Source organism: Podarcis melisellensis (assembly GCF_964234715.1).
Source record: "Podarcis melisellensis genome assembly, chromosome: 13".
Taxonomy (NCBI): Eukaryota; Metazoa; Chordata; class Lepidosauria; order Squamata; family Lacertidae; genus Podarcis; species Podarcis melisellensis.
In genome coordinates this window covers 21,279,883-21,304,846 of record NC_138545.1, presented here as the reverse complement: position 1 = coordinate 21,304,846, position 24,964 = coordinate 21,279,883, and the positions used below count along the sequence as shown (strand labels likewise).

Here is a 24,964-nt window from a genome sequence, read left to right as displayed (position 1 = left end):
CTAGAGTGAAGGTCTTCTGGGAAATGATATACAACGAGCTGAAAAAGGTGTTTAAGTATACCTTTACCAAGAAACCAGAGGCCTTCCTTCTGGGCATTGTCGGCCAGAATGTGTTAAAGAAGGACAGAACATTTTTTATGTACGCAACAACGGCAGCAAGGATACTCATCGCTAAGAACTGGAAAACCCAAGATCTACCCACACTGGAAGAATGGCAGATGCAGCTGATGGACTATATGCAACTAGCTGAGATGACTGGCAGAATCCGAGACCTGGGAGAGGAGAGGGTTGAAGAAGATTGGAAGAAATTCAAGATTTATCTACAAAAGTACTGTAATTTGGTTGAATGTTAACAGGGACGTCAGAACAGAAATAATTGTCTCCAATTAAATTAGATTTGAGTTTAATGACAAGGGAAATAAGGAAAGTATATATCTCTTTTTGGAGAAAGGAAGAGACTGTATTTAAATGATTGGATTTAAGACTATGAACAAAATGATAATTTGCTTGGAAACAATTCTATAATGAGGCAAGTGGGAGCGGGAGACGTGAGGGAGTCCAAAGTAGTAATCAAAAGATGTCAAATAATCAATGTTGTTTATTAAATATGCATTTGTAATGAAAAACCTTAATAAAAATTTATATAAAAAAAAGGAAGCTGCCCAGAGTGGCTGGGGAAACCCAGCCAGGTGGGCAGGGTATAAATTATCAGCAGCAGCAGCATCATTAAAATAGGTCCCTGTCAGGTTTGTTTGGCCCAGAGTTAACATGAAGCGCTTCATAGGATGTGCTTTAAAATGGTACAGTGGTACCTCTGGTTAAGAACTGAATTCATTCTGGAGGTCCATTCTTAACCTGAAACTGATCTTAACCTGAAGCACCACTTTAGCTAATGGGGCCTCCCGCTGCCGCCGTGCTGCTTCTGCACAATTTCTGTTCTTATCCTGAAGCAAAGTTCTTAACCCGAGATACTATTTCTGCCTTAGCGGAGTCTGTAACCTGAAGCGACTGTAACCCGAGGTACCACTGTACTTTACATCAAGGACTTTCATGTGAAATATGCCCACCTCCTTGCATCCCTTACCTTCTAATTTCAATGTCACCTTCCCTTCAGCAACGTCAGGAGTATGGCTAACACAACACGTATACACCCCGACATCATCGCCTCTTACATCTGTGATGAAGACGCTGGCATTGCCCTCTCGCACTTTGCCCCAATTAACCACTGCTCCCCTCGGTCTAAAGGTTGAAATACTCCCATGCACCTTTACAACGGTTCTTCCTCTCAGCGACCATCTCACAATCAGGGCTGAAATGTTTATGGTCCTGGGAGGGTCAAAAGTGTAATGGCAGGGCAGGTATGCATTAGTGTGTGGCCCTGCCTGGACTGGGGATGAAGGGACTTGGATTATCACGGCTGCCCCTGAAAAGGACAAAGAGATACAGTTAGACTGTAATTAGACTGGACCTCCATCACAGGCTAAAGCCATCATAAACCAGTTTTAACTTTTAAGATTCCTGCAAACTGTAGTTATGTAAAAATGGGATTCCTGAAGCCCTTTGGTTAAAAAAACAAAACAAAACCAGGCTGGTTAGAGGAGTTTGAGGACTACTTTAAATCTGAATGTGGGATGTGCCTTTGACATCTCAAAAAAAGTAACCATCCACTGTGGGCGCAAGGTAGGGGGAGTACCTCTGGTGTGGGACACGTCAAGCTCTTTCTGGGGTGGCTTGTCCAACTTGGGTCCTCAGTCTGCACTCAGCTCTCACCTGTGGCTATTATCATCATCATCATTATAGCACCTTATACCCGGCGGTCTCAGGGCAATTCACATAAAAAGAGCCAAGAAGCTGTCAGCAGGCGATAGTAGCCACACCCAGGGAAAGGCTTTGACTGGCCAGCTAAATGAGGTGAGGACAGCTAACGTGTCTCAAACCCTCAGTGAGTTAAGAGATTTCCCCTGCATGTGAAGACAAGTTCCAGCTATAGAGGGCAGTGAGGGGCAGATGGGGCTCGTCAATCTGGGAAGGTAGCCCATCTAGGAGAAGGAAAAAACTCTGACCCTAAACCTCCACTCCCTTGTGGGACATCTTCAGCAAAGGCTAAGGAGCAAACCCAACACAAATCTGGAGTGGAGTACCTTAGGCAGTTGGATGGCGCCTTGTACGCCTCCTTCTGGCAACTCCTGAGCCAAGCTGGTACCAAATGTATTGCTCTGGTCTGCTTTGCCTTATACTGAATCTCTACACTGACTGCAGAGGTTCTCCAGGGTTTCAGACAGGAAACCTCTCCTAGTCCTTTTGGACTAGGCCGCCTGGCCGCCCGCTTCCCGGCTCCTGCTGGTCTTTGCGAAGCCGCCTCTCCCTCCCTCCCTCCCTCCCTCCTCCATTGCCCTAGCCCCCAGGAGCCCCCCCAACTGTCAAGGGTCCTCCGGGTGAGGGGCTGCGACTTACATGCACCCTGCAAGGAGAGCAGCAAACACGAGAAGCTGGGCATTTTGGGGCCGCCGTGCTTACTTTGTATTCTCCAGAAAGGATGCGAGAGCAATATGCACCTGAGAGACAAAAGTTCAGTTGAACTGTGACTCCTGGGTTCCAGATCAAAACATTCTGCTTTTAAGCAAGCCAGCCCAGACGGGCGTGTAGAAGTTAGGTGTGTTTCTTTTCTTTTTACAAAAACCTCGGTTTTCGAACGCAATCCGTTCCGGAAGACCGTTTGAGTTCCAAAATATTCAAAAACCGAAAACTCAATACGGAAGCATCAATAAAATAGGGAAACTCAAAACGGAAGCCATGTGGTATGTTTGACTTCTGAAAAGTGTTCGAAAACTAAAGCAGTTACTTCCAGCATTTGAGTTCCGAAACGTTTGTCAACGGAGAAGTTTGAAAACCAAGGTTCCACTGCAGTTTATACTGGTGATTTCAAAGTTATATTTGCATATTTTAAAATAATGTTCTACATGATGATCTGTTTGATATTTTTGTGAGCCATTTAGAGGTTTTCTTAAAACCGAGAGGTATATATGAATGTTGTTATATAATTTAAAATAGAATGTGTATACAACTGCTTTTAAAAAGTGGTTGCCGAGGGGAGAACGTCACCTTAGTTTTTCAATGGCTGATCAAGCGCCGTGTTCTCAAAACTTTCTGCTTCCAGCCTTGTGGATTATTGAGGCCTAACAGTCACAAAATGGCAGGGCAGAGGCAGAGCAGGTCACAAACTAGAGGCAGAGTTTGCCGTAAGCAGCTGGCAGTCACAGATCTCCTTCTCTGTTAAGAATGATTTGCAGCGGCCCAAAGCTTATTTGGAAGCCCCTAGGTGCCAACTCCCTGGGGCCCTGGCTGCCCCAGCACCCACAAATTCCCCTTGAAGAGGCTGGGCACCCACAAATTGTGGTGCATGTGGGCATTGGGACAGTGCGCTGTTCCCCAAAGAAGAATTGAGCCCCTGGGCATAATTTAATGCTGTTTCAAGACAGATGATTTCATAGAATTGTGGAATTGAAGTGTTGGAAAGGACTCCGAGAACACACTGCATTGCAAGAATCTTTTGCCCAACATCAGGCACTGGTGCTGTCAATTATTTTCTCCTACATCTGAATTACTACAAATTGGGGATTATTTTTTAAAAAACACTTTATTGAAATCTGTTTTTCCATACAGAATTCAAAAGACAAAAAAACAAGAAACATAACTTGGAACAGGTGAAGCTAAAGTATAGCCATACAGATAATGCAGCGTATAAGGTGAAAAACTAAAGGAGAAAAGAAATAATATTACACACAAACTGGGACAGGGAGGGAAATGACGGGGAAAGAGGAGAGGCAGACTGGGGGATGTGTTGGTAAAGCAGCACCAGGCAGGATTGAACCTTCTTGCTTTCGATGCTCCAGTCAGAGGCAAGGAGATGCAGCTTCTTGTTCCCCAACCTCCCTCCTGACATGAAGGGTTTATTAACCCTAATTAAACGGTAGCCGAACCCTCAAGCTAGGCACTCTTTTGTATGTCACAACACAACTGGTCATCAGTATGAAGATCAGGCTGGATCAGGTGTTCCTTGGGCTTGTTTGGGGCCCTGAGGTGGCAGAGGCACAGCCCTGGAACTAACAAATTATAATAAACATCTTAAAAGCCTCAATATCCCTTGGTTTCTTAGAATACCCAAAGAGTGCAGAGCTCTACTATATGTATATAATTTCAGAATGGAAGGTTAATTTCAAATGATTTAAATCGCCTTGACTTTAAAATGAAGCCTCTTGCAATTATCATACTTGAAATAGATTTTCTAGGAAATACATAATGAAATGGAACAATATTGCATTGCCTGGAACAACCCTGTGCCAAAATGTCATTCCGTGGACTGTTAGATACCAAAGACTTCATCTGGCTTTCCCCTCCTGACTTTCGACATCTTCTTCAGGAGGGTTTCTTCATTCAGCGCAGCTTGTGCTTACGGGGCTGATAAGAGAGAGAGAGAAAACGCAATAATCAGGTGCTTCCAAATTGCAATCAGCAGTCCCGTGCCCCAGCACTGCAGCCTTGCCTCCCCACGGACTCTGCTGCCCTTTCTGCCACCACTCCCAGCAGCCCCAACTCACCTCTGCGCCTTTGGTACATCAACGTCGCTCCAACTCCCATGCCAAGTCCCACAACATGTCCTGCAGATCCTAGAAGCCAAGTCATCGGTGATCCAAAGTATCCTAGAGCTGGAGGAGAGTCAGTTGGAGATGCAGGTTTAAGTTTTGGCCAATGTGATTTGGTACTACATTCTGGGGGTGAGAGGTGGGTAATTCCATCACCCTCTGGTAAGGTTCCAAGCGGTTACTCGAGAGCAAGCAGGCAAATGCCTCCTTGCTCGGCTGTGAAGCCTTGCTTTTGATGCCAAAATAAACTTTATCTGTCGAGAGCGCCACTTTCCCATGCTCAGTTGCGCCTCCCCTCTTGGCGCGCCTGGCACCGCCTCGCCTCCTCCGAGCCCTGAAGCTCCTCTCTACTGGAGACGTGGTTACTCTCCTCCTCTGAGGAGGAGCTGCTTCCCACAATCTTTCGGGGCTCTCTGTAATCCATCGGCTTTTCCCCTCTCCCTGCTGAGCCGATGGCAGTTCCCTGACACCCTCACCTTCTGGCTCCCAGGGGATAGTCTCCTCCAGTGGTGCCTCCAGTGCTTCATGTTGTACCTGGCAGGTAAAATTGGATGCAAGATTGCCCTGCTTTGGGAAGAAGATGCTTCCAGTTGAGAACGTCCCGTTAGGATTCTGTACAAGTTCCGACTCATATATTCTCCCTTGTATCGGCTCCCCATTTTGCAGCCACTGCACTGTAACGTTTTGTGGGTAAAACCCGCACACTAGGCACTCAGCTACCAAGAACGACTTTGCTGGTGGCCTGGTGAGCATATGAAGTTCTGGGCGAGCTGCAAGGAGAGGAAAGAGATGTTGAGGTCCTACAAGTCTGGTGATGGCCAATAGAGGGAGACACTGCAGATTATAAAGGCAACCCACCTAACAGTTTCTGAACAGTCCACAGTTGTATGAATGCATTACACAAGATTAGCTCAGCACCAGAGCATCTGCCTTGCATGCAGAAGGTCTCAGGTTCAATCTCTGGTGTCTCCAGGCAGGGCTGAGAAAAGCTGCCTCCTGAAAGCCAGACAGCTGCTGCCAGGCAGCATATACAATACTGCGCTAGATGGACACCGGTCCAAGTCCAACTATATCCTGAGACCAACAAAAGTCACTATTGAATAGCTGCAGTTTGCCTTAAGAAGTCTGATATTCCCCTCCCATGCCATCATTTCCCCCAAGTCAAATTAAGAGTTGCACTCCTGACATCATCATCATCATCATCATCCTTTATTTATACCCCACCCATCTGGCTGGGTTTCCCCAGCCACTCTGGGCAGCTCCCAACAGAATATTAAAAACAGGATAAAACATCAAACATTAAAAACTTTCCTAAGCAGGGCTGCCTTCAGATGTCTACTGAAAGTCAGATAGTTGTTTATTTCCTTGACATCTGATGGGATTGCATTCCACAGGGTGGGTGCCACTACCGAGAAGGCCCTCTGCCTGGTTCCCTGTAACCTCACTTCTTGCAGGGAGGGAACCACCAGAAGGCCCTCGGAGCTGGACCTCAGTGTCTGAGCAGAACGATGGGGGTGGAGACGCTTCTTCATTTTGACCCAAAGAGAAGAATGGGGTGAAGAAGGAATTGGATTATGTATGCTGTTATGGACTCTACCCCTTAACTGTAGGAACAATACAGGACTAGAGCCTATAGTAAATCAGAAGCTGTGCTTTGTTTTCCGAATGTTTTGGAAGTCAAATGCACTTCCAGAACGGATTCCGTTCGACTTCAAAGGTACGACTCTATTTTCAGTCAGACCTATGTGCTCCATTTAAAGGGAGCAAAAATGCCATTCTAGTCCATCACAGCCTGGGGGGGGGAGAGGTCAATGGAGGCGCCAGACGGACCTCACTACAGGTCCTGTGAGGCAAGGATGGGGCAAGTGTGGCTCTCCAATGTCCTTGGACTACAACTCCCATCATTCTGACCATTGGCTTTCCTGGCTAGGTCTGACAGGAGCTGGAGCCCATCCACATCTGGAGGGTCACAGGCTTCCCATCTCCAAACATGGGGAACGTAAAGCCTTTTTGCTAATTATAGCACCATGTTAAGTAGTGTGTGAAGCCACCATTTTAATGTGACTTCCAGCTGATTTGCAGGAAAGCGGTGCCTTAGCATCGTGAGGGGCCCTAGTATGGAAGAAGATTCGACTGGGTGGGCCTTCACCCACCTCAGCAGATAAGTTATTGCAGGATTCTTTATCATGGAGCACACACTACTAGTTAGAGCAAAGGGATAGAGAGCTTTGAAGAGGAAAATATGCAGAGGCAGAACAGGGTAGAGAGTGTGAGTCAGAACTGGGTCTCACTAAGGGGGAACTGTGCTCAGCATGGACATTTCAGGACTCCAGGTTGCACAGGAAGGGCTCTCACTTACCTACCACCTTCAGCTCAAAATCTTGACTGACTGGATCTTTTCTCGCTTGGTGATGGATGTGGCATGAGAAGGTAACGCCAGCGTCAGAGATTTGTGGTGTGAACTCCAGGACACTCTCTGCATAGAAGAGACCATCGGGCGCTTGCTGGACAGGGGGCGAGTCAACTTTCAGAGTCTCACTGACTCGCAGCCACTTTACAGAGACATTGCCAGGGTAAAAGTCAGATGCCGCACACAAAAAGTTGCTTGGTTCGCCCAGCTCTACGTCTGTGAGGCCGAGTGTTAGGCGTGGGAGAGCTGGAGGCAGAGAGGAGAGTTAGGAGAGCATCTCCATTGGCAGCTTAACTGTGCTTTGTTAAAGGGTGCTGCGAACTGTAGCTCTATGAGCAGCAAGCTACAGTTCCCAGGATTCTTCAGAGGAAGCAATATCCGTTAAATGTGCTTTAAATGTATGGCACATCAGTGCCCTATGCCAGTCGTTTGGGGTTCTGTTTTCATTCAGCAGAGTCGCCCAGAAATTCTTCCTGAATCTTCTTTCTCAGTTCAGCTCATCTGTTGGTGAATTCCCATGTGGGAATAAACACCTCACCCATTCCAGTTCTGCTTAAAGTATTTATTGAAGAATTAGCATGGCAACTTATACAACTGCTGCCCTGAGGAAAATAAAGTAAAACTAAGTACAGTGAATCATTCCTTCTCTGTGCTCCTCAGGCATCTGGGCAGAGCCACAGCCAGTCTGCTCTCATTCATAGCTTGTCTAATAAAGAAGTCTGCTGCTAAGGCAACCTGTTGCTGGGAAAAACCTGTTGCTGGGGGGAAACATGTTGCCAAGGGCAAAACTATGCAATTTCAAGTCTATTTTTATCATGGTGCTTGGTTTCGCCAGCTGCACCTTTGTGGGGCCAAGTGTCTGTTAAATGTGCTTTAAATGTATGGCCTAGATGTGCTTTGGCAATGCTGAACTAGTGTGGCACTAGTGTGGAAGCAAACTCGACTGGGTGGGGCTTCATCCACTTCAGCAAAGAAATTCTTGACTGTTTCTATATCATGGAGGGGACACAACCTGGTTTGAGCAAAAAGCTATAGAGTTTTGAGGAGAAAAATACACAGAGGCAGAACAGGCTAGAGAGCCAGAACTGGGTCTCCTTAAGAAGGGGAAGTGGTTCCTAATGCCTTTTTTCTAGAAAATGTGGTGCCAGAACTCATGAACAGCTCCCTTGTTCTCTTAACAATGGCCATGGCGCCCACCTGAGAGGTGCTGGAACTGAGTTCTGGATCAAAAAAAGCCCTGGTAGTTAGCATGGGCAGGGGGGCGAGGGGGGGCCAGGATTCCAGGGTCGCACAGGAAAGGCTCCCACTTACCTACCACCTTCAGCTCAATATCCTGACTTATTGGGTTTTTCGCTGCCTGGTGTTGGATGTGGCATGAGAAGGTGACACCATCATCGGAGAGTTGTGGTATGAAGTCCAGGACACTCTCTGCATAGAAGAGGTAATTGGCCCCACGCTTGGCAGGGGGCGAGTCAACTTTCAGAGTCTCACTGCCTCGCAGCCACTTCACAGAGACACGGCCAGGGTAAAAGTCGGATGCTGCACACGTCAAATTGATTGGTTTTCCCAGCGGCACTTCTGTGGGGCCAAGTGTTAGGCGTGGGGGAGCTGGAGGGAGAGAGGAGAGTTAGGAGAGCATCTCCTTGGGCAGCTTAAAGGGTGCTGGGAACTGTAGCTCCGTGAGCAGCAAGCTGCAGTTCCCAGGATTCTTCACCGGAAGCCACACGAGTTAAATGTGCTTTGAATGTATGGCATGGATGTGACTTCCCTCTTCCCTTCCACAGTAAAAGGAAACTCTCAGTACAAGGAAGCTGGCGCAGAAGTAATGGTGGAAAACATGCACTAGGAATCTGCAGTTCAAATCTCACCTTGCCCATGAGCTCGTTGGGGGCCTTTACGTTACTCACTATCCTCTTAGCCCCAAGTCCTGCCTGGCCTGCCCCCAAATGCAGTATGAGCTGCAGTCCTGTATCTCCACTATGCCATCCCTCAAGGTCTGGGCAGACTGTCCCGCGTGGACTACTGCAATGCGCTCTACGTGGGGCTACCTTTGAAAGTGACCTGGAAACTACAACTAATCCAGAATGCAGCAGCCAGACCTGTGACTGGGAGCTGCCGCTGAGACCACATAACACAGGTCTTGAAAGACCTACATTGGCTCCCAGTACGTTTCTGAGAACAATTCAAAGTGTTGGTGCTGACCTTTAAAGCCCTAAATGGCCTTGGCCCAGTGTACCTGAAGGAGCGTCTCCACCCCCATTGTTCAGTTTGGACTCTGAGGTCCAGCGCTGAGGACCTTCTGGTGGTTCCCTCCCTGCGAGAAGTGAGGTTACAGGGAACAAGACAGAGGGCCTTCTCGGTAGTGGCGCCCTGTGGAGCACCCTCCCATCAGATGTCAAGGAAATAGGCAACTATCTGACGTTTATAAGACATCTGAAGGCAGCCCTATTTAAGGAAATTTTTAATGTTTGATCGCTTTATCATTATCATTATCCTTATTATTATTCTGTTGAAAGCTGCCTAGAGTGGCTGGGAAAACCCACCTAGATAGGCAAGGTATAAATGATGATGATGGTGGTGATGATGATGATCATCATCATCAAAATAGGGCTCTGTCAGGTCTGTTTGGCCCGGAGTTAACATGAAGCGCTTCATAGGATGTGCTTTAAAATGGTATTTTGCATCAAGGACTTTAATGTGAAATATGTTTAGTGCTTTAAAAAAGGTTTTCCACCCGCCGCCTTGCCTCCCTTACCTTCTAATTTCAATGCCACCTTCCCTTCAGCAACGTCAGGAGTATGGCTAACAGAACACGTATACTCCCCGGCATCATCGCCTCTTACATCTGTGAGACAGAGGCTGGCATTGCCCTCTTTCAGCGACGGCCAACTAAGCACTGCTCCCCTCGGTCTAAAGATTGAAATGCTCCCATGCCACATTATTACGGTTCTTCCTCTCAGCGACCATTTCACAATCAGGGCAGAAACGTTTATGGTCCTGGGAGGGTCAAAAGTGTAATGGCAAGGCAGGTATGCATTAGAGTGTGGCCCTGCCTGGATGGGGGATGAAGGGACTTGGATTATCACGGCTGCCCCTGAAAAGGAGAAAGAGATGCAGTTAGACTGTAATTAGACTTGACCTCCATCACAGGCTAAAGCCATCATAAACCAGTTTTAACTTTTAAGATTCCTGCAGACCGTAGTTATGCAAAAATGGGATTCCTAAAGTCCTTTGGTTAAAAAAACAACAAAAAACCAGATGGGCAGATGGGGCTCGTCAATCTGGGAAGGTGGCCCATCTAGGAGAAGGAAAAAACTCCCTTGTGGGACATCTTCAGCAAAGGCTAAGGAGCAAACCCTACACAAATCTGGAGTGGAGTCCCTTGGGCAGTTGGATGGCGCTTTGTACGCCTCCTTCTGGCAACTCCTGAGCCAATTAGACCATCAGTCCACCTAGGCCAGTACTCTCTACACTGACTGCAGAGGTTCTCCAGGGTTTCAGACAGGAAACCTCTCCTAGTCCTTTTGGACTAGGCCGCCTGGCCCCCCGCTTCCTGGCTCCTGCTGGTCTTTGCGAAGCCGCCTCTCCCTCCCTCCCTCCCTCCCTCCTCCTCCATTGCCCTAGCCCCCAGGAGCCCCCCCAACTGTCAAGGGTCCTCCGGGTGAGGGGATGGGACTTACATGCACCCTGCAAGGAGAGCAGCAAACACGAGAAGCTGGGCATTTTGGGGCCGCCTTGCTTACTTTGTATTCTCCAGAAAGGATGCGAGAGCAATATGCACCTGAGAGACAAAAGTTCAGTTGAACTGTGACTCCCGGGTGTCAGATCAAAACATTCTGCGTTTAAGCAAGCCAGCCCAGACGGGCGTGTAGAAGTTGGGTGTGTTTCTTTTCTTTTTACAAAAACCTCGGTTTTCGAACACAATCCGTTCCGGAAGACCGTTTGAGTTCCAAAATATTCAAAAACCGAAAACTCAATACAGAAGCATCAATACAATAGGGAAACTCAAAACGGAAGCCACGTGGTATGTTTTACTTCTGAAAAGTGTTCGAAAACTGAAGCAGTTACTTCCAACATTCAAGTTCCGAAATGTTTGTCAACGGAGAAGTTTGAAAACCAAGGTTCCACTGCAGTTTATACTGGTGATTTCAAAGTCTCCCTTGCATATTTTAAAATAATGTTCTACATGATGATCTGTTTGATATTTTTGTGAGCCATTTAGAGGTTTTCTTAAAACCGAGTGGTATATATGAATGTTTTTATATAATTTAAAATAGCATGTGTATACAACTGCTTTTAAAAAGTGGTTGCCGAGGGGAGAACGTCACCTTAGTTTTTCGATGGCTGATCAAGCGCCGTGTTCTCAAAACTTTCTGCTTCCAGCCTTGAGGATTATTGAGGCCTAACAGTCACAAAATGGCAGGGCAGAGGCAGAGCAGGTCACAAACTAGAGGCAGAGTTTGCCGTAAGCAGCTGGCAGTCACAGATCTCCTTCTCTGTTAAGAATGATTTGCAGCGGCCCAAAGCTTATTTGGAAGCCCTAGGTGCCAACTCCCTGGGCCCCTGGGTGCCTGAGCACCCGCAAATTCCCCACGAAGGGGCCAGGCGCCCACAAATTTTGGTGCATGTGGGCATTGGGACAGTGTGCAGTTCCCCAAAGCAGCATTGAGCCCCTGGGCATAATTCAATGCAGTTTCAAGGACACATGATTTCATAGAATAGTGGAACTGAAGTGTTGGAAAGGACTCCGAGAACACACTGCATTGCAAGAATCTTTTGCCCAACGTCAGGCACTGGTGCTGTCAATTATTTTCTCCTACATCTGAATTACTACAAATTGGGGATATATTTATTTTTTAAAACACTTTATTGAAATCTGTTTTTCCATACAGAATTCAAAAGACAAAAAAACAAGAAACATAACTTGGAACAGGTGAAGCTAAAGTATAGCCATACAGATAATGCAGCGTATAAGGTGAAAAACTAAAGGAGAAAAGAAATAATATTACACACAAACTGGGACAGGGAGGGAAATGACGGGGAAAGAGGAGAGGCAGACTGGGGGATGTGTTGGTAAAGCAGCACCTGGCAGGATTCAACCTTCTTGCTCTCGATGCTCCAGTCAGAGGCAAGGAGATTCAGCTTTTTGTTCCCCAACCTCCCTCCTGACATGAAGGGTTTATTAACCTTAATTAAAGATTAACCAAACCCTCAAGCTAGGCACTCTTTTGTATGTCACAACACAACTGGTCATCAGTATGAAGATCAGGCTGGATCAGGTGTTCCTTGGGCTTGTTTGGGGCCCTGAGTTGGCAGAGGCAAAGCCCTGGAACTAACAAATTATAATAAACATCTTAAAAGCCTCCTTGGTTTCTTTGAATTCCTGAAGAGTGCAGAGCTCTACTATATGTATATAATTTCAGAATGGAAGGTTGAATTTAAATTATTTAAATCGCCTTGACTTTAAAACGAAGCCTCCTTCAATTATCATACTGGAAGTGCATTTTTAAGGAAATACATAATGAAATGGAACAATATTTCATTGCCTGGAACAACCCTGTGCCAAAATTTCATTCCGTGGACTGTTAAATAACTAAAACATCATCTTGATTTTCCCTCCTGACTTTCGACGTCTTCTTCAGGAGGGTTTGGTCATTCGGTTCATCTTGCTTATACTTGGCTGCTAGGAGAGAGAAAGAGAGAGAGAGAGAGAGAGAGAGAGAAAACGCAATAATCAGGTTCCTCCAAACTGCAATCAGCAGTCCCGTGCCCCAGCACTGCAACCTTGCCTCCCCATGGACTCTGCTGCCTTTTCTGCCACCACTCCCAGCAGCCCCTACTCACCTCTGCGTCTTTGGTACATCAACGTCGCTCCAATTCCCATGCCAAGTCCCACAAGGTGTCCCAGAGATCCTAGAAGCCAAGTCAACGGTGATCCAAAGAATCCTGGAGCTGGAGGAGAGTCAGTTGGAGATGCAGGTTTAGGTTTTGGCCAATGTGATTTGGCACTACATTCTGGGGGTGAGGGGTGGGTAATTCCATCACCCTCACCTTCTGGTTCCCAGGGGATCATCTCCTCCAGTGGTGCCTCCAGTGCTTCATGTTGTACCTGGCAGGTATAACTGGCTGCAAAATGGCCCTGCTGTGGGAAGAAGACGCTTCCGGTTGAGAACGTCCCGTTAGGATTTTGTTCAACTTCAGACTCGTATATTGCCGCTTGTATCGGCTCCCCATTTTGCAGCCACTGCACTGTAACATTTTGTGGGTAAAACCCACACACTAGGCACTCCGCTACCAAGAACGTCTTTCCTGGTGGCTTGGTGAGCATATGAAGTTCTGGGCGAGCTGCGAGAAGAAGAAAGAGATTTGAGGTCCTGCAAGTCTGGTGAAGGCCACTAGAGGGAGACATTGCTGATTATAAAGGCAACCCACCTAGCAGTCTCTAAAGGCCACAGTTGTATGAAATGCATTACACAAGAGCAGCTCAGCACCAGAATATTTGCCTTGCATGCAGAAGGTCTCAGGTTCAATCTCTTCCTGCAGCCAATCAGAAGCTGCTCTTTTGTTTCCAAAAATTTTGGAAGTCGAACAGACTTCTGAAATGGATTCGGTTCAACTTCCAAGGTATGACTGTATTTTTAGTCAGACCTATGCCAACAAAGGTCCGTATAGTTAAAGCCATGGTTTTCGCAGTAGTGATGTATGGAAGTGAAAGCTGGACCATAAAGATGGCTGATCACCAAAGAATTGATGCTTTTGAATTATGGTGCTGGAGGAAACTCTTGAGAGTCCCATGGACTGCAAGAAGATCAAACGCATCCATTCTTAAGGAAATTATCCCTGACTGCTCACTGGAAGGACAGATTGTGAAGCTGAGGCTCCAGTACTTTGGCCACCTCATGAGAAGAGAAGACTCCCTGGAAAAGACCCTGATGTTGGGAAAGATGGAGAGCACAAGGAGAAGGGGACGACAGAGGACAAGATGGTTGGACAGTGTTCTCTAAGCTACAAACATGAGTCTGACCCAACTGCGGGAGACAGTGGAAGACAGAAGTGCCTGGCGTGCTCTGGTCCATGGGGTCACGAAGAGTTGGACACGACTAAACGACTAAACAACAACAACAACAATGCGCTGCCTTTAAAGGGAGTAAAAATGCCATTCTAGTTCATCACAGCTTGGGGGGAAAGAGGTCAATGGAGGCGCCAGACGGACCTCACTACACGTACTGTGAGGGAAGGACAGGGAAAGTGTGGCTCTCCAATGTCCTTTGACTACAACTCCCATCATCCTGACCATTGGCTTCTCTGCCCAGGTCTGACGGGAGCAGGAGCCCATCCACATCTGGAGGGTCACAGGCTCCCCATCTCTGAAAATGGGGCACATTACGCCTTTTTGCTAATTATAGCGTCATGTTAAGTAGTGTGTGAAGCCACCATTTTAATGTGATTTCCAGCTGATTTGCAGGAAAGTGGTGCCTTAGCAATCGTGAGGGGCCCTAGTGTGGAAGCAAATTCAACTGGGTGGGCTTTCATCCACCTCAGCAGATAAGTTCTTGCAGGATTCTTTATCATGGAGCAGACACTACTGTTTAGAGCAAAGGGATACAGTGTTTTGAGGAGGAAAATAAGTAGAGGCAGAACAGGGTAGAGAGTGCGAGTCAGAACTGGGTCTCACTAAGGGGGAACTGCGCTTAGCATGGGCATTTCAGGACTCCAGGTCGGACAGAAAAGGCTCCCACTTACCTACCACCTTCAGCTCAATATCTTGACGGATTGGGTCTTTCGCTGCTCGGTGTTGGATGTGGCATGAGAAGGTAACGCCAGCATCAGAGATTTGTGGTGTGAATTCTAGGACACTTTGTGCATAGAAGAGGTAATTGGGCCCACGCTTGGCAGGGGGCGAGTCAACTTTCAGAGTCTCACTGCCTCGCAGCCACTTCACAGAGACACCGTCAGGGTAAAAGTTGGATGCTGTACATGTCAAAGTGCTTGGTTTTCCCAGTGGCACTCCTGTGGGGCCGAGTGTTAGGCGTGGGGGAGCTGGAGGGAGAGAGGAGAGTTAGGAGAGCATCTCCTTAGACAGCTTAAAGGGTGCTGGGAACTGTAGCTTCGTGAGCAGCAAGCTGCAGTTCCCAGGATTCTTCACCGGAAGCCATATTTAAGTGTGCTTTAAATGTATGGCAGGGATGAGACTTCCCTCTTCCCTTCTGCGATAAAAGGCAACTCTTAGTAAAAGGAAGTTGGCATAGAAGTCATGGTTGAAAACATGCACTAGGAATCTGCAGATCAAATCTCACTTTGCCCATGAACTCATTAGGTGGCCTTTAAGTTACTCACTATCCTCTTAGCCCCAAGTCCTCCCTGGCCCACTCCCAAATACAGCAAGAGCTGCTGTCCTGTATCTCCACTATGCCATCCCTCAAGGTCTGGGAGACTGTCCCGCTTGGACTACTGCAATGCGCTCTTTGTGGGGTTACCTTTGAAGGTGACCTGGAACTACAACAGAATGCGGCAGCTGCACTGGTGACTGGGGATGGCTACCCAGACCGTATAAACATCAGTCCTGAAAGACCTACATTGGCTCCAGTACATTTCTGAGCATACTTCAAAGTGTTGGTGCTGCCCTTTAAAGCCCTAAACGGCCTTGGCCCAGTATACCTGAAGGAGCATCTCCACCACCATTATTCAGCCCAGACTCTGATGTCCAGCACTGAGGGCCTTCTGGTGGTTCCCTCCCTGCGATAAGTGGGGTTACAGGGAACCAGGCAGAGGGCCTTCTCAGCAGTGGCATTTGTCCTCCTATCAGATGTCAAGGAAACAAACAACTATCTGACTTTTAGAAGACATCTGAAGGCAACCCTGCTTCGGGAATTTTTTTATGTTTGATGTTTTATTGTGTTTTTAATATTCTGTTGGGAGCTGCCCAGAGTGACTGGGGAAACCCACCTAGATGGGTGGGTTATAAATAAATAAATGATGATATTTGTCAAATCGTGCTTTTGTCAAGTCTCTCTTGAGAGGTCACATCTCAGTTCTGTAGCACCACCACAAAGGAGGCCCTGCTCTGTTTCCTTGCAATGAACATCTCTAAATGATGGAACATGAAACTGCAGCTCTCCCCAAAACCTCATCTCCAGAGGAGTAGGCTTGAATGCGAGCTGGTGTTCCCTGTAATACACGGCCCTAACCAATTTAGGATATCAAGATACGCATCTTGAAAAATGCTGGGAAGTATAATGGCAGCTGAGAGAGAACCAGTGTTATGTGCTTCATATAGGCAAATTCTTTCCGAGGGAGCACCGTGGCTATGCTCCCCAAAACTGAGACCCAAATTATAGGTATTTATTTATTTAAACATTTCTGTCCCACACCATCAGCAGCCATTTTGTATTATGGGCCAGAAATCTAATTCAGATAAAAGATAAAAATACAATATTTACACCATACAAAATAAAAACCATTAAACCACTGTCGCAGCAGTTCATGAAACGGAAGTGTACGAATTGCAATTCCGATATCCACTTACCTGGGAGTAAGCTTCAGTTAACTCAGTTGGACTTTTAGGACCACGCTGTAAGCATTCAGCAAATAACCATTTCTAAAGCCAGAGGAGGCAAAGTAGTATTGCATGGAGCCTAAAATATTTTGATGTGGGAGCTAGGCAGGCTGCCCTGGAGCATGACAAAGGCAGGGAGCCACCACTGAAAAGGATCTCTTGCTGGTCCTCATGTGTCATGGTGAAGTTGGTTGTGCTACCCAGAGAAAGGAGAGCTGATTTCCACAGGTAGGTTTATTCCAATGACAGATGTGGAAGTGGCAGGTCTTGGCTTTAGCTTCCTAGTTTAGCTGCCCTGTTCTGGTGCAGTGTGTGGGGTCTGTCTTACAGAAAAGTGAAGATAGAGGTGTTCCTCGCTACACCTCTCTATTCCATTGCCTCCAGCATGGTTCAAATCTGGTTATCAGAGCTGGGCTGGGAGAAAAGTGCTTCAAGCAACGGACCATAGGGAGCTAAGGCAAGGGTGCAGAGCGGCGTTGAGCAACCTCACATTTTATTCTCTTGTAGAAATAGACACAGCCCACCTGCTTAATATCACAATGAGGCAGATACATGAATAAAACTAGGGCCCTGTCAGGTATGTTTAGCCTGGTGTTAACGTGAAGCGCTTCAAAGGATGTGCTTTAAAGTAGTATTTTACATCAACGACTTTAATGTGAAATATGTTTAGTGCTTTAAAAAAGGTTTTCCACCCTCCGCCTTGCCTCCCTTACCTTCTATTTTCAATGCCACCTTCCCTTCAGCACTGTCAGGAGTATGGAGAACAAAACACGTATACTCCCCAGCATCCTCCTCCCTTACGTCCGAGAGGTAGAGGGTGGCGTTTCCCTCTGGCAGCCGCGTCGCATCAAGCACTGCTCCCCTCGGTCTAAACACTGTGATGCTGGTATCGAACTTTGCAACGTTTTTTCCTCTCAGCGACCATTTCACAATCAGGAGATCAACGTTTATGGGCGTGGGAGGGTCTAAGGAGAAGTGGCAAGGCAGGGATACATTAGAGTGTGGCCCTGCCTGGACTGGGGATGAAGGGACTTGGATTATCACGGCTGCCCCTGAAAAGGACAAGAAATACTGTTAGACTGTAATTAGACTGGACCTCCATCACAGGCTAAAGCCATCATAAGCCAGTTTTAACTTTTAAGATTCCTGAAGACTGTAGTTTTGCAAAAAAGGGATTCCCAAAGCCCTTTGGTAAAAAATCAGGCTGGTTAGAGGAGTTTGGGGACTAGTTTAAATCTGAATGCAGTATGCGCCTTTGACTTCTCAAAAAAGTACTACCTACTGTGGTGTATGGGGCGCTAGGGGAAGGGAAACACTTCTGGTGTGGGACACGTCAAGCTCTTTCTGGGGTGGCTTGTCCAACTTTGGTCCTCAGTCTGCACTCAGCTTTCACCTGTGGCTATTATTATTATTATTATTATTATTATTATTATTATTATTATACCGCCCTCAGGGCAATTCACATAAGGTCTCAGGGCAATTCACATAAAAAGAGCCAAGAAGCTGTCAGCAGGCGATAGTAGCCACACCCAGGGAAAGGCTTCGACTGGACAGCTAAATGAGGTGAGGACACCTAACGTGTCTCAAACCCTCAGTGAGTTAAGAGATTTCCCCTGCGTGTGAAGACAAGTTCCAGCTATAGAGGGAAGTGAGGGGCAGATGGGGCTCGTCAATCTGGGAAGGTGGCCCATCTAGGAGAAGGGAGAAACTCCCTTGTGGGACATCTTCAGTAAAGGCTAAGGAGCAAACCCTACACAAATCTGGAGTGGAGTCCCTTGGGCAGTTGGATGGCGCTTTGTACGCCTCCTTCTGGCAACTCCTGAGCCAAGCTGGTACCAAATGTATTGCTTTGCCTTTTACTGAATTAGACCATCAGTCCACCTAGGCCAGTACTCTCTACACTGACTGCAGAGGTTCTCCAGGGTTTCAGACAGGAAACCTCTCCTAGTCCTTTTGGACTAGGCCGCCTGGCCGCCCGCTTCCCGGCTCCTGCTGGTCTTTGCGAAGCCGCCTCTCCCTCCCTCCCTCCCTCCCTCCTCCATTGCCCTAGCCCCCAGGAGCCCCCCCAACTGTCAAGGGTCCTCCGGGTGAGGGGCTGCGACTTACATGCACCCTGCAAGGAGAGCAGCAAACACGAGAAGCTGGGCATTTTGGGGCCGCCGTGCTTACTTTGTATTCTCCAGAAAGGATGCAAGAGCAATATGCACCTGAGAGACAAAAGTTCAGTTGAACTGTGACTCCCGGGTGTCAGATCAAAACATTCTGCTTTTAAGCAAGCCAGCCCAGACGGGCGTGTAGAAGTTAGGTGTGTTTCTTTTCTTTTTACAAAAACCTCTGTTTTCGAACGCAATCCGTTTCGGAAGACCGTTTGAGTTCCAAAATATTCAAAAACCGAAAACTCAATACGGAAGCATCAATAAAATAGGGTAACTCAAAACGGAAGCCACGTGGTATGTTTGACTTCTGAAAAGTGTTCGAAAACTGAAGCAGTTACTTCCAGCATTCGAGTTCCGAAACGTTTGTCAACGGAGAAGTTTGAAAACCAAGGTTCCACTGCAGTTTATACTGGTGATTTCAAAGTCTCCTTTGAATATTTTAAAATATTGTTCTTCATTATGTTCTGTTTGATATTTTTGTGAACCGTTTAGAGGTTTTCTTAAAACCGAGTGGTATGTATGAATGTTGTTATATAATTTAAAATAGAATGTGTATACAACGGCTTTTAAAAAGTGGTTGCCGAGGGGAGAACGTCACCTTAGTTTTTCGATGGCTGATCAAGCGCCGTGTTCTCAAAACTTTCTGCTTCCAGCCCTGAGGATTATTGAGGCCTAACAGTCACAAAATGGCAGGGCAGAGGCAGAGCAGGTCACAAACTAGAGGCAGAGTTTGCCATAAGCAGCTGGCAGTCACAGATCTCCTTCTCTGTTAAGAATGATTTGTAGCGGCCCAAAGCTTATTTGGAAGCCCTAGGTGCCAACTCCCTGGGGCCCTGGCTGCCCCAGCACCAACAAATTCCCTTTGAAGAGGCCGGGCACCCACAAATTGTGGTGCATGTGGGCATTGGGACAGTGCGCTGTTCCCCAAAGAAGAATTGAGCCCCGGGGCATAATTTAATGCTGTTTCAAGACAGATGATTTCTTAGAATTGTGGAATTGAAGTGATGGAAAGGGCTCCGAGAACACACTGCATTGCAAGAATCTTTTGCCCAACGTCAGGCACTGGTGCTATCAATTATTTTCTCCTACATCTGAATTACTACAAATTTGGGATTTATTTATTTTTTAAACACTTTATTGAAATCTGTTTTTCCATACAGAATTCAGAACACAAGAAAACAAGAAACATAACTTGGAACAGGTGAAGCTAAAGTATAGCCATACAGATAATGCAGCGTATAAGGTGAAAAACTAAAGGGGAAAAGAAATCATATTACACACAAACTGGGACAGGGAGGGAAATTACGGGGAAAGAGGAGAGGCAGAATGGGGGATGTGTTGGTAAAACAGCACCAGGCAGGATAGAACCCTCTTGTTCTCGATGCTCCACTCAGAACAGGGAGGCAAGGAGGTGCAGCTTCTTGTTCCCCAACCTCCCTCCTGACATGAAGGGTTTATTAACCTTAATTAAAGATTAACCGAACCCTCAAGCTAGGCACTCTTTTGTATGTCACAACACAACTGGTCATCAGTATGAAGATCAGGCTGGATCAGGTGTTCCTTGGGCTCGTTTGGGGCCCTGAGGTGGCAGAGGCACAGCCCTGGAACTAACAAATTATAATATCCATCTTAAAAGCCTCAATATTCTTGGTTTCTTTGAATTCCTGAAGAGTGCAGAGCTCTACTATATGTATATAATTTCAAAATGGAAGGTTGAATTTAAATTATTTAAATTGCCTTGACTTTAAAATGAAGCCTCCTGCAATTATCATACTTGAAATAGATTTTCTAGGAAATACATAATGAAATGGAACAATATTGCATTGCCTGGAACAACCCTGTGCCAAAATTTCATTCCGTGGACTGTTAGATACCAAAGACTTCATCTGGCTTTTCCCTCCTGACTTTCGACGTCTTTAGGAGGGTTTGGTCATTCGGTTCAGCTTGCATATACTTGGCTGCTAGGAGAGAGAGAGAGAGAGAGAGAGAGAGAGAGAGAGAGAGAGAGAGAGAGAGAGAGAGAGAGAACGCAATAATCAGGTTCCTCCAAACTGCAATCAGCAGTCCCGTGCCCCAGCACTGCACCCTTGCCTTCCCACGGACTCTGCTGCCCTTTCTGCCACCACTCCCAGCAGCCCCAACTCACCTCTGCGCCTTTGGTACATCAAGGTCGCTCCAACCCCCATGCCAAGTCCCACAAGGTGTACTAGAGATCCTAGAAGCCAGGTCAACGGTGATCCAAAGTATCCTGGAGATGGAAGAGAGTCAGTTGGAGATGCAGTTTTAAGTTTTGGCCAATGTGATTTGGTACGACATTCTGGGGGTGAGAGGTGGGTAATTCTATCACCCTCACCTTCTGGCTTCCAGGGGATCGTCTCCTCCAGTGGTGCCTCCAGTGCTTCATGTTGTACCTGGCAGGTATAACTGGCTGCAGAATGGCCCTGCTGTGGGAAGAAGACGCTTCCAGTTGAGAACGTCCCGTTAGGATTTTGTTCAACTTCAGACTCGTATATTCTCCCTTGTATCGGCTCCCCATTTTGCAGCCACTGCACTGTAACATTTTGTGGGTAAAACCCACACGCTAGGCACTCCGCTACCAAGAACCTCTTCCCTGGTGGCCTGGTGAGCATATGAAGTTCTGGGCGAGCTGCAAGGAGAGGAAAGGGATGTTGAGGTCCTGCAAGTCTGGTGATGGCCAATAGAGGGAGACACTGCAGATTATAAAGGCAACCCACCTAACAGTTTCTGAACAGTCCACAGTTGTATGAAATGCATTACACAAGAGCAGCTCAGCACCAGAGCATCTGCCGTGCATGCAGCTGCTGCCAGGACGATACTGCGCTAGATGGACAAAGGGTCTGAGTCCAACTATATCCTGAGACCAACAAAAGTCACTATTGCATAGCAACAGTTTGCCTTAAGAAGGCACTCGGGGAAAAGGTTACGGTAATTATCCCCTCCCGCACCAACATTTCCCCGCGGTCAATTTAAGAGTTGCACTCCACAGCAGTTTTGACTTAAGGGAAACAGGCACCAAGATATCCAATAATGGCCTGACATGTGGCTTGACCTCAAGAGAAGAATGGGGTGAAGAAGGAATTTATTGTGCCCTGTTTGTGACCACTAGAGGCTTCTGACTGGTGATTTTTGGAGGCAGAAGGCTGTGTTGCTTCCATGCCAAATGCTTAGTCTGGAATTGCCATCCTCTCATCTTTTGTGCTTTTTTCTGATTACTGAAAAGTAGCCCTTTAATTGCATATTTTAGTCAGACCTATGTTCCCTTTAAAGGGCAGGTGTGTGTGAAAAATGCCATTCTAGTCCATCACAGCCTGGGGGGGAAGAGGTCAATGGAGGCGCCAGACGGACCTCACTACAGGTCCTGTGAGGCAAGGACGGGGCAAGTGTGGCTCTCCAGTGCCCTTTGACTACAACTCCCACCATTCTGACCATTGGCTTTCCTGGCTAGGTCTGACGGGAGCTGGAGCCCATCCACATCTGGAAGGTCACAGGCTTCCCATCTCCCAAAATGGGGAACATAAAGCCTTTTTTGCTAAATATAGCACCATGCTAAGTAGCGTGTGAAGCCACCATTTTAATGTGACTTCCAGCTGATTTGCAGGAAAGTGGTGCCTTAGCAATTGTGTGGGGCCCTAGTGTGGAAGCAAATTTAACTGGGTGGGCTTTCATCCACCTCAGCAGATAAATTCTTGCAGGATTCTTTATCATGGAGAACACACTACTGTTTAGAGCAAAACAGTGTTTTGAGGAGGAAAATAAGGAGAGGGAGAACAGGGTAGAGAGTGTGAGTCAGAACTGGGTCTCACTAAGGAACTGTGCTTAGCATGGGCATTTCAGAACTCCAGGTTGCACATGAAAGGCTCCCACTTACCTACCACCTTCAGCTCAATATCTTGACGGATTGGATCTTTTGCTGCTTGGTGTTGGATGAGGCACGAGAAGGTGACACCAATGTCGTAGATTTGTGGTGTGAATTCTAGGACACTCTCTGCATTGAAGAGGTAATTGGGCCCACGCTTGGAAGGGGGCGAGTCAACTTTCACAGTCTCACTGCCTCGCAGCCACTTCACAGAGACACCGTTAGGGTAAAAGTCAGATGCTGTACATGTCAAATTGATTGGTTTTCCCAGGGGCACTTCGGTGGGGCCGAGTGTTAGGCGTGGGGGAGCTGGAGGGAGAGAGGAGAGTTAGGAGAGCATCTCCTTGAGCAGCTTAAAGGGTGCTGGGAACTGTAGCTTCATGAGCAGCAAGCTGCAGTTCCCAGGATTCTTCACTGGAAGCCACATTTTAAGTGTGCTTTAAATGTATGGCATGGATGTGACTTCCCTCTTCCCTTCTGCGATAAAAGGCAACTCTTAGTACAAGGACGCTTGCGTAGAAGTCATGGTTGAAGCACACATTGGAATCTGCAGATCAAATCTCACCTTGCCCATGAACTCATTAGGTGGCTTTTACATTACTCACTATCCTCTTAGCCCCAAGTCCTGCCTGGCCCGCTCCCAAATACAGCAAGAGCTGCAGTCCTGTATCTCCACTATGCCATCCCTCAAGGTCTGGGCAAACTGTCCCCCTTGGACTACTGCAATGCGCTCTATGTGGGGCTACCTTTGAAGGTGACCTGGAAACTACAGCTAATCCAGAATGCGGCAGCTACACTGGTGACTGGGAGTGGCTACCGAGACCATGACAAAGGAGCATGACAAAGGCAGGGAGCCACCACTGAAAAGGATCTCTTGCTGGTCCTCATGTGTCATGGTGAAGTTGGTTGTGTTACCCAGAGAAAGGAGAGATGATTTCCACAGGTAGGGTTATTCCAATGACAGATGTGGAAGTGGCAGGTCTTGGCTTTAGCATCCTAGTTTAGCTGCCCTGTTCTGGTGCAGTGTGTGGGGTCTGTCTTACAGAAAAGTGAACATAGAGGTGTTCCTCGCTACACCTCTCTATTCCATTGCCTCCAGCATGGTTCAAATCTGGTTATCAGAGCTGGGCTGGGAGAAAAGTGCTTCAAGCAACGGACCATAGAGAGCCAAAGCAAGGGTGCAGAGCGGCGTTGAGCAACCGCACATTTTATTCTCTTGTAGAAATAGGCACTGCCCAGCTGCTTAATATCACAATGAGGCAGATACATGAATAAAACTAGAGCCCTGTCAGGTCTGTTTAGCCTGGAGTTAACGTGAAGCGCTTCAAAGGATATGCTTTAAAGTAGTATTTTACATCAACGATTTTAATGTGAAATATGTTTAGTGCTTTAAAAATGGTTCCACCAGGCCTTTGGCAAGGGCACAGCCTGACTCCCTCCCTCGGCAATCTTCGCGGAGCTCTGGCCCAATGGCTGCCAGTGGCTTGAAATTAATTAATTTTAGAATGAATGATTTTAGAGTGTTGTTTATGCTGTACTTTTGTATTGTTTTATTGCTGTTAGCCGCCCTGAGCCCGGCTAAGGCTGGGGAGGGCGGGATATAAATAATTATTATTATTATTATTATTATTATTATTATTATTATTATTCCACCCGCCGCCTTGCCTCCCTTACCTTCCATTTTCAATGCCACCTTCCCTTCAGCACTGTCAGGAGTATGGAGAACAAAACACGTATACTCCCCAGCATCCTCCTCCCTTACGTCCGAGAGGTAGAGGGTGGCGTTTCCCTCTGGCAGCCGCGTCGCATCAAGCACTGCTCCCCTCGGTCTAAACACTGTGATGCTGGTATCAAACTTTGCAACGTTTTTTCCTCTCAGCGACCATTTCACAATCAGGAGATCAACGTTTATGGGCCTGGGAGGGTCTAAGGAGAAGTGGCAAGGCAGGAATGCATTAGAGTGTGGCCCTGCCTGGACGGGGGATGAAGGGACTTGGATTATCACGGCTCCCCTGAAAAGGACAAGAAATACTGTTAAACTGTAATTAGACTGGACCTCCATCACAGGCTAAAGCAATCATAAGCCAGTTTTAACTTTTAAGATTCCTGCAAACTGTAATTATGCAAAAAAGGGATTCCTGAAGCCCTTTGGTTAAAAAAAACAAAACAAAAAGCCAGGCTGGTTAGATGAGTTTGAGGACTAGTTTAAATCTGAATGCGGAATGCACCTTTGACTTCTCAAAAAAAGTAACTATCCACTGTGGGCGCAAGGAGAGGCGGAATACTTCTGATGTGGGACACATCAAACTCTTTCTGGGGTGG

At 47.0% G+C, this 24,964-nt stretch overlaps 1 protein-coding gene and 1 gene segment (V, D, J or C); both read right to left on the bottom strand.

Moving 5' to 3' along the window:
* The window catches only part of LOC309354652 (hemicentin-2-like), a 36,942-nt gene extending 18,067 nt beyond the window's left edge, over positions 1–18,875 (bottom strand). For all 6 annotated transcript variants that reach the window (XM_081884908.1, XM_081884909.1, XM_081884913.1 and 3 more), the window contains exons 1-7: positions 18,716–18,875; positions 17,323–17,661; positions 14,797–15,093; positions 7,003–7,299; positions 5,120–5,413; positions 4,599–4,706; positions 1,085–1,423 (exon numbers count right to left, since the gene is read on the bottom strand). In XM_081884908.1, the coding sequence (XP_081741034.1) occupies positions 1,085–1,423; positions 4,599–4,706; positions 5,120–5,413; positions 7,003–7,299; positions 14,797–15,093; positions 17,323–17,661; positions 18,716–18,758 (1,717 nt within the window). In that variant the 5' untranslated portion in view covers positions 18,759–18,875. The remainder of the gene's footprint in view (positions 1–1,084; positions 1,424–4,598; positions 4,707–5,119; positions 5,414–7,002; positions 7,300–14,796; positions 15,094–17,322; positions 17,662–18,715) is intronic.
* A 989-nt stretch (positions 18,876–19,864) lies between these two features.
* On the bottom strand, positions 19,865–24,679 carry LOC309354654 (immunoglobulin heavy constant mu-like). The segment is given in 5 exons: positions 24,317–24,679; positions 22,655–22,951; positions 21,113–21,412; positions 20,912–21,013; positions 19,865–20,723 (listed from the first exon to the last, which is right to left on the bottom strand).
* Between the last annotated feature and the right edge of the window lie 285 nt (positions 24,680–24,964).